General features: G+C 35.9%; 1 protein-coding gene across 2 annotated transcripts in view; it reads right to left on the bottom strand.

Moving 5' to 3' along the window:
- Positions 1-4,586: 4,586 nt before the first annotated feature.
- Positions 4,587-10,524, bottom strand: part of LOC138329357 (hepatocyte nuclear factor 6-like) — a 32,741-nt gene continuing 26,803 nt past the window's right edge. Inside the window, exon 3 of one of the 2 annotated variants that reach the window (XM_069276285.1) lies at positions 4,587-10,513. In XM_069276285.1, coding sequence (XP_069132386.1) covers positions 10,239-10,513 — 275 coding nt within the window. In that variant the 3' untranslated portion in view covers positions 4,587-10,238. The remainder of the gene's footprint in view (positions 10,514-10,524) is intronic. The other variant, XM_069276286.1, reaches the window with a different exon arrangement.

The following is a 10,524-nucleotide window of genomic DNA, read 5'->3' as shown; positions in this document are numbered from 1 at the left end:
AGACACACTGTATATACTGACACACTGTATGTACAGACCCAATGTATATACTGACACACTGTATATACTGACACACTGTATATACTGACACACTGTATGTACAGACCCACTGTATATACTGACACACTGTATGTACATACCCAATGTATATACTGACACACTGTATATACTGACATACTGTATATACTGACACACTGTATGTACAGACACACTGTATATACTGACACACTGTATGTACAGACACACTGTATATACTGACACACTGTATGTACAGACCCAATGTATATACTGACACACTGTATATACTGACACACTGTATATACTGACACACTGTATGTACAGACACACTGTATATACTGACACACTGTATGTACAGACACACTGTATATACTGACAAATTGTATGTAACTGATCAACTATATACTACCACACTCTATACTGACACACTGTATGTACAGACACACTGTATATACTGACAAATTGTATGTAACTGATCAACTATATACTACCACACTCTATACTGACACACTGTATGTACTGCCACACTGTATGTACTGCCACACTGTATATACTGACACACTGTATATACTGACACATTGTATGTACTGCCACACTGTATGTACTGACACACTGTATGTACTGACACACTGTATATACTGACACACTGTATGTACTGACACACTGTATATACTGACACACTGTATATACTGACACACTGTATATACTGACACACTGTATGTACTGACACACTGTATGTACTGACACACTGTATATACTGACACACTGTATGTACTGACACACTGTATGTACTGATACACTGTATGTACTGCCACACTGTATGTACTGACAAATTGAATGCATCTGACACTGTATATAGTGACACACTGTATGTACATACAAACTGTATGTAATGACACGCTGTACTTACTGACACACTTTATGTACTGACACACTGTATGTACTGACACACTGTATGTACTGACACACTGTATTTACTGACACACTGTATGTACTGACACACTGTATGTACTGACACACTGTATATACTGACACATTGTATATACTGACACACTGTATATACTGACACACTGTATGTACTGACACACTGTATGTACTGACAAATTGAATGCATCTGACACTGTATATAGTGACACACTGTATGTACATACAAACTGTATGTAATGACACGCTGTACTTACTGACACACTTTATGTACTGACACACTGTATGTACTGACACACTGCATTTACTGACACACTGTATGTACTGACACACTGTATGTACTGACACACTGTATGTACTGACACACTGTATATACTGACACACTGTATGTACTGACACACTGTATATACTGACACACTGTATGTACTGACACACTGTATGTACTGACACACTGTATTTACTGACACACTGTATGTACTGACACACTATATACTGACACACTGTATGTACTGACACACTGTATGTACTGACACACTGTATGTACTGACACACTGTATGTACTGACACACTGTATATACTGACACACTGTATGTACTGACACACTGTATATACTGACACACTGTATGTACTGACACACTGTATATACTGACACACTGTATGTACTGATACACTGTATATTCTGACACACTGTATGTACTGACACACTATATACTGACACACTGTATGTACTGACACACTGTATGTACTGAAACACTGTATATACTGACACATTGTATATACTGACACATTGTATATACTGACACACTGTATATACTGACACACTGTATGTACTGACACACAGTATGTATTGACACATTGTATATACTGACACACTGTATACTGCCACACTGTATGTACTGACCCCCTGGATATACTGCCACACCGTATACTGCCACACTGTGTACTGCCATACTGTATGTACTGACACACTGTTTATACTGCCACACTGTATATACTGCCACACTGTATGTACTGACACACTGTATGTACTGACACACTGTATGTACTGCCACACTGTATACTGCCACACTGTATGTACTGACACACTGTATATACTGACACACTGTATGTACTGACACACTGTGTGTACTGACACACTGTATGTACTGAGACTGACACACTGTATGTACTGACACACTGTATACAGGGGCCGCGGTGGCCGAGTGGTTAAGATGTCCCGACATATTACCACAAGCCCTCCACCTCTGGGATGCGGGTTCGAATCCCATGTGGGGCAGTTGCCAGGTACTGACCGCTGGCTGGTGGTTTTTCTCCGGGTACTCCGGCTTTCCTCCACCAACAAACCTGGCAGGTCCTTACATGACCCTGGCTGTTAATAGGACGTAAAACTAAACAAACCAAAACCAAACCAAATGACACACTGTATGTACTGACACACTGTATATGCTGACACATTGTATATACTGACACATTGTGTGTACTGACACACTGTATGTACTGATACACTGTATGTACCTTCACACTGTATATACTGACACACTGTATGTACTGACATACTGTATATACTGACACACTATATGTACTGGCACACTGTATGGTAAGGTGGCACTGTCGTACATATTCGTTCTACCCAAGTATGAAAAGTTATTGAGTTTCAATAAAATTGCTCCAGTCGTGGGCTGTGGTGGTCAAGTTGTTAAGGTGTCCCAACACATACCACTAGCCCTCAACTTCTGAGTAATGAGTTCAAACCTATGTGGAGGTTGTCAGGTAATGATGTTAGGTCGGTGATTTTTCTCTATGTACTCTGGTTTTTCTCCACCTCCTGACCATTGCACAGAACATGGGTGTTAATAGGACGCAAAACAATGACAACCTTGGCTAAACAATCTGCTTTCTTTCCAAATTAGACCTCTATTTTGATCTAGTCCCCTAGTAAGTATTCATTTTATATACAGCTTGTTTATTAATTGCTGCAAAATAGCAGAACCTTTCTATAGGATGTGGTGCTATGTGTACCTGGCCTATATAGGGCACGCTCGACTTGGCCCAGCTGTAGGATTGTGTCAGAAGATTACATCAGATGGACCATTCAGATAGAACCCCATCATCATCAGGATATGCAGATGTGACAGGGAGCCATGACTTGTACATAGGTTGAAATTGTTCCCAGCTTCAAGCATTCATGTTATTGACAGCTGTACACCACATTACAATATTGTTTTGATAATAAAATCCTTAAATATAATGTCTTTGAAAATAGTGCATACATTTTACTGTAAAACAATGTCTGGGTAGGGGAGAATGTGTCGCTGTAAGTTGATACCAGGTACAATATTTCATTTTTTAAATATATACACTGCTTGGAGGGTACTACTGCAGGAACCTGATGTATACATCAAACAGTTTTTGAGTATTAAATTGTATGCAGAAGGTCAAAGTCAAGGTTAATTGTTACCATGGAGAGTATCTTTATTAATTTGCTCAATTATTGTTCTCAATTGATTTTGTTTCAAACTTCTGACCAATAAACTTTGAAATGAAATAACTAAAAATATGCAAGCATATCTCCTTATTCTTCATAAATGTGACCAATGTAAATGAATTCTATTTTTTTAGGTCAAAAGTCACTTGAATTCGAAGGCAATGAATTGTTCATAAGGTCAAAGGTCATTTGAAGTCAAGGGCAATGAATAGTTCATAAGGTGAAAGGTCACTAATGAAGCTATTAGCAGCCAGCGATTTTGTGGACATTCAATCTTTCTGGGAAGTGTCAGCTGTTAATAGGTTTAAATGTTGGAATATTTTAAATGTATTATTTAATAGGCATCATGTTTGATGTTGACTTCAGTAGAAGTTACATCTACGATCAATCGAACTGATGTTAACTAAAATACCAATGTTTGAGAAAATATATCATTTTTAAAGATCTTTGAGATGAAATATTCCAGATATGCATATTTCTGTACAAAACAAAACATCCTCAATATTAATTTTGATGTCTCCATCCCATTTTCTACCGGGTAACTTGGATTACATATCCTCAAATTAGACTCTTTGAGCATATTAAAATATGTAACCAAGTGTTTGGTCTTTAATAATGTTTAGTAACCAAGAACAATTAGTTATCAAATTATTGTTTGAAGTGAAGAAATACTTTCATAAACAACTGAAAAACTAACTCTATGGAAACACAACACAATTGTGATCATTTCTCAAGTGAAGGGAAGTCACCCAAAATATATTTACTGGTATATTTCTGTGAGTCTACATATATATTTAGAATTCATGTCAGTCTTCCAGATTTAGATGTCAACAATGTTGAGTCAGACTAAATGTCCACATCATCAAACTTGTTTCACTTCTGTCTTCAATAGTATCTGTTGAATACTGAATTTTGTCCACAGGATTATCTGTTGAATATTGAATTTTTTCCTCAAGAGTATCTGTGGAACATTGAATTTTGTCCTCGAGGGTATCTTGTATCTCTGGAATATTTAATTTTGTCCTTGTGAGTATCTGTTGAACATAAAATTCTCATCATTTCAAATATTTAACTACATCATCGAGAGCAATTGTTGAATATTGCAAATCAAACACAATACCACTTATAAGATAGAAATGAAAACAAAGACAAAATGAAATAGTTTTTGCTTGGCGACTATTTATTGTTCTTTTTGGTACAAGATTTTTCTAAGTTGTTGCATAAGTGTGTGTGTTGATCAAAACCAATGTTTACTGTCGGACAAGAGCCCGTTTTCACACACACAGCCATCTAGTATAAAATAACGACGGAAAATAAACCCTTCCATCCCTACGGTATCATAATAGACCCTTCTGGTACATGATTTGGGTCAGACCACAGTGGATGGTAGGGGTGCAAGCTGGACAGACAAGTTTGTGTTCATAACCTATATATATATATGTATCGTCCTATATATATACATACTCAAGTTCTGAACGTTCCTTATGTCCAAACAAATCCCCACCTTCTCTAAGGAACTGATCACAAAAAAAAGTTCAGTTCTATATTTTTTTCAATATTTTTTTTCATACTAATTATTACAAATTGATGTCCTTTCCAAATAGTGTAAAACTCATTAGTTAACGCAAGGAAAAAAAACAGGTGAAGAAGCCACTAAATGAAGATTAAAAATTGTCTAAAAATATACATTGCATAAACCTACCACTTAATAAAGTCTACCTGAAAGGAACTATGGTGTCACTTTGTTGTAACTCGAACAATATACTCCACTTAAAACTGCACCACAAACACGACAACACACATTTAAATAGATCAATATTGCACAATATAAACTGGATGATAATCCATTATGGCCAAAAGGATATGTCTCGCCCCAGGGGGCGAGGTCACACTCCCCACCCAGGACACCAGGAGGGACTAAATCTACTAATTTGACTAGGTTTCTTTTGTTATTGTTTACGTACATAAATAAATAGTACCCCCTTTGCACATACTTTACAAAGCAACAAGAAACACACCTTGGTATAGTATGGCCTCTATTTTACACAAATTGTTTAAAAACTGTACAAGGTAAAAACTTCTTTCCACCATTAAAAAAAAAAGTTTTTCTTTTTGCCAATGAAAAAAAAAATCCCTGATGACATTCTACATGCACCCTGTAACCCCTGGATACTAATAATAGACTGTGATATTAACTATCTGGACCAGTCTATTAATGAGAGAGGGGTAATAATGTATAGGCCACACATTATCTAAAATTCTAAATGTACATGACTAATGTAGCAAGGCTATAACTGGCTGTCGTACAGGGCCCTCCGACAGAAGAACTAGGAATATGAACCACTGGTTTGTTGTACTGCATTGTGTGTGTCACACACATCACATACTTGTTTCCTACAACAGCTGTCTTCATGCCTGCTCTGGAGCATTCAAATATCATATCTAGGCAACAGCTGGCAGAGGGCCGTACAAAACCCATCCTCAAATACGAAGCTACTTGGCCTCCAAGATCATCATAAATCTCAAAACTCACTTTCCTGAATTAGAGAAGCCAGCAGAAAAAATACCTCTTTAAAGAAATTAAATTTTCAAACTATTTCATTGTACTCAATTTCAATGTACAAGGAAAAGATCAGCCTGTCACTCTCTTTAACATATAAATTGACGGCTGTCTTTGTGAGGATTTAATTTCATGCTAGAATTCAGGGCCAATGCGGTAGTTCGTGCCACGTTTTTGCTATTCTCCAGTGTACAAGAGCAATGTACTGTGGTATACATACCTCTATCCAACAATTTCGCAAGTATTGATTTTTCTCATCAAGCATCTCTGTGACCCAGAGGGTTGAGTTGTTCAAGCATGTATGTGATGTTGACACAACTGCAGTACAGACTTGGAGGATGGTGAGAGTGTGGTTGCTATCCTGGCTCCCAGACCCTGTTCTCCACAGAAAGCACACGGCCTGGGAACCAGGTTTGTTTGGTTTGTGTAGCTAGCAGAACCTAAACAATCCCAGCACCATCATGGTGTGAAGTGTGGGTATCATTAATGTTGTAAGCTCAGCAGCTGGCATGCTTCCCATCTACAATACCCAAATAAAATTGTGCTGCCTTAAAACATTGTAGCGGCGGAGAGGCCTGTCCAGCTGTAGCCCTCGGTTACCAGGTATATAATACTCCTATATGACATTGAAAAAGGAGAGAAAAAATAAATAGAAAGTTCTGTACAGGTACTGAGTGGTACACATAGCTAATCAACACAGTTCATCTGGACAGTTTAACCTGTTGACCAATACATGTATACAGTATTTAAATCTGAAAAGCTTTACTGTACAACTTTATAGTTAGTTCCTTATTGGATATTATTTCATTTAAAGAGATGACGAATATCAAATGTATTCAAATAAACTTTTTAAAATTGGAGAGAAAATCAGATCTTAGTTTATAAAATTTATATATAAAACATTGTGAATAAAAAGCTTGATGGTTGAGATTACTGTTAGGGTTAATGAACTGAGATTTCCATTTCCTGCTTTGAAGTTTTTCCTTTCATTAAAATATTATTAAAAAGCAATACATTGAATATCATCACACAAAAAGAAAAGGTGAATGAATTGCTGTGAAACTCAAGGTGTGATATCAATACATTTGTAGCACTTTCTTCTGTACTGTACATGGCGACAAACCAGCTATCGTCATTTCATCTTCAAATTTCATCCAGATAAAAAAAAAATTAAAATCATAATTAATATTTTCTGCATTACAAACGACAGATGAAGGAGACAAAAAATAGCAAGAAACAATTTTCTCAATCCAGCATTGTTAAATGACGAGGTATTTTCTCAACCTCTGACCTCCAAAAGGTCAAAGGACATAATCACCTCTGACCTCTAAAGGTCAAAGGACAGTATCTCATACATATTATTTACATTATAAAACATGGGAATGATGCTAATGTCTATGTACATAATACATAAATATGATAATTACGATGACATCATGATATCTATAAAAGGCATTATCATTTCATGACGATGTTGTGTAGTGACTTATTGCATGCCTTTGTTCTGTTTATCAAAAGCATATAGTATGTAAATATATCATAGTGTCTATAAACACATACAAAAACACAAACAGTTATGGTTTTCTCAAAACACAACACAGAAATAAATTAATTATAAATACTGGAACAACAATAGTATGGTCCCTAAGCAACATCTGGAATATTACTGAAAGTCTCACATGATGCTTAACACATTAACAAATTCACTCAGGGAATGTTTCTTAAATAAAACAAGTATTGGAATAATTCAGAATTCAAGTCTGTTTAGTTTTAAAACTGTTAACATTTGATTCAATAGAAAACCAATAGGTTCATAATAGTTCAAGGGTTCAAAATGTCAACCAAAATATTTCGATTTTGTTTCTTAAAGGGTTCAATTAATTGGATTTCATAATAACATAATTTCAGTAGAGAATCAAATGTATAATCTGACCTTACAAACCCAAAATATGTAATAACACCATCGACATGGTAAACAGGGGTACACTAATGAAAGCAAGGGCATTCACTCCAATATAAATCTGTCGCACCACATTGATACACCACTAATACTACTGAAGTCTACAGTCTTTACTCACAATGAACCATGTATCACTTCTAGTCGAATCTTTTCTATCCAGGTAACTTAATAGAACAAATGCTCTAGATTCAAATTCTCTGCGATTAGAATATATTTTCTGGAATGTTAGCATCTATTCATTCTACATAGCTCTAAACATTACTAAACCGTGGATAGAACAGGTTCGCTAGAAACATGCAGGGCCGATTAGCTACGGCTTCTATCATACGGACCTAGTGCACTTTGACTTTTCAACTCATTAGTTATTATGACCAGATTGGACGAAGACCTTTCAGTAGTTCACATGCTACAAATGGCATGAGACTTTCTGCGGATTATTTTGAATTCTATGTGCACTAGATACATTTAGTGAGATGTTTGCACATAACCATTATTACCTTGTAGGGATGGCTGATACACAAGTTAACTGGAATGATCAACTGTACATTCATATATGAACACAAGACTTCCACATGACTGCAGTATCGGGGCATTAAATAAATTAATCAACAATCATTACAATAAAACAAAAATCAACAAAGAATTAACGTGTGTACTTAAATAGTTTAAGAACAAACTAACAAAAATCAATAAATATTGCACAAATTTGATACAATGATTGCCCGGAATCAATGAACATTAATCAGTTCGGGATTAATCAATTTGTTCCAAGTGTGTGGTGTCAAGATATGGAAAGACCATGATCAGGACCGACTAGATCTTAGTCTTTGGGATGTTTTGAACACATACAGCATGCTGTATTGTAGTAGACTTGATATGTCATGGATGTAAAAAAACAAAATTCACAGGGATAAATAAAGCACAAGGAAACACAACATCAACAACAAGGCATAAGTTAAATAAATAAGCACCTGCCAGTCCTAGAAACCATGAGACAGATCTGTGGATTTCACTACAAACTAAACAAATGGAGGGAACTGATGGCAAGTCATGGACACAGTATTCTGAGGTGAACCGTTGTCTACACTGACTAGAATTATGCTGGCCACATTGCTGCCTGTCACCATTGGTAGACAGTCAAAAATATAACATATACCATCGGTAGACAGTTAAAACTATTACATATATTATCTACCATGTTTATTTACTTTTACAACCTCTTATCATAGAAATATTTATATAAAGAAGGAGCAGAAGATACATATATAACAACCCATAAACTGGATGAATTTTCAGATTTCTTAAAAAAGTTTTTCAGATCTTCATCACAATGTATGATTAATTAAAAAAAATTTCCTTAGGAAAAGTTCCGCAAGCACACATAAGGTCTAATGCAATGATTTCTCAATTTCAATAGAAAAACCTCAGGTGCTAAACTTCTAATGAAAAATCAATACCAATTTGTGTCAGTTGATTGGGTACACAATGTCAAAAACACTTTAGCACTATGTAAAGGAATGGAATTGCAAGATCAGAGAGAAACGCTATGTCAAGCAGCTGTGTTTGAAGTACAACCATTAGATAAAGCCTTAATTAACCCTAAACAATGTGTAAGGGTCCCTTTATTTTGTTCTTTTATCACCAAGGATAACAAAGTTCAATATGTCCTATATCTTGCCATCATAACATTTTTTTATATAAAACTTCAGTCAAGTTTTATATTATTGACCCTCAAAATGATAAAAAGAACTACACAACACAAACAAAATTATGAGCCAAATAAATAACTCAATGAACTACAAAAATTCTTTGACTTTAAGTCTAACAAAAGAAAAACAAAATTAAAAATTCAAAAAAATTTAAATATTTGAACTGTAAATAAAAAAGGATTTCCACATAAGTTAAAAAATACAACATTGTAAATGGAATGATTGATCAAGGATTTCTCCGAAACAAGGATAGAACTAAATACACTCCATTTCTGGTCATGTGGTTTTTGAATAGTTAGGACACCACTGTCATTTTTCAGCCTTGATGTATGGGGTTCGATCATGAATCCCCGTCGCATCTCTTCACATGCATACAGCAACTTTCATGAACATGCATCCACACGCTGCACACACAATTCATTTTCACATAATGAATATTCATCCATATATAATATTTATATAAATGAAATGTTTTTGGTACGATGTATGCGCACCGATGTCTTGTCTATGGACAGATGAACAAAATATGGATGCACAACGATGATAACCGACCAATCACTGAGAACCTGTTGTCATGACAACTCAGCTCTTGGGCACACTGTCTCGATTGTTGTTTCCATTGTCGTCTCTCCATTTATCAATGGACCGCCTGCGAGCGTTCATGAAGAAATTGGCGACAGTGGACACTTCGAGTCCCAGTTGTTGTGCAATAGTTGCTTGCATTTCCTTTGATGGTCTCTTGGTTTCCTTAAATATTGCGTGCAACGTTCTCCTCTGAATATCTGTGAACACTAGCCTGGGTTTTTTGGGGTGTCTCTGGTCTTGTGCTTGCTGTTCCTGCTCCTTCCTTTTACAGGCTGAAATGTAT

Source organism: Argopecten irradians, chromosome 8, assembly GCF_041381155.1.
Source record: "Argopecten irradians isolate NY chromosome 8, Ai_NY, whole genome shotgun sequence".
Lineage (NCBI taxonomy): Eukaryota > Metazoa > Mollusca > Bivalvia > Pectinida > Pectinidae > Argopecten > Argopecten irradians.
The sequence above is the reverse complement of the archived record's forward strand: the minus strand, read 5'-3'. Positions and strand labels throughout refer to the sequence as shown.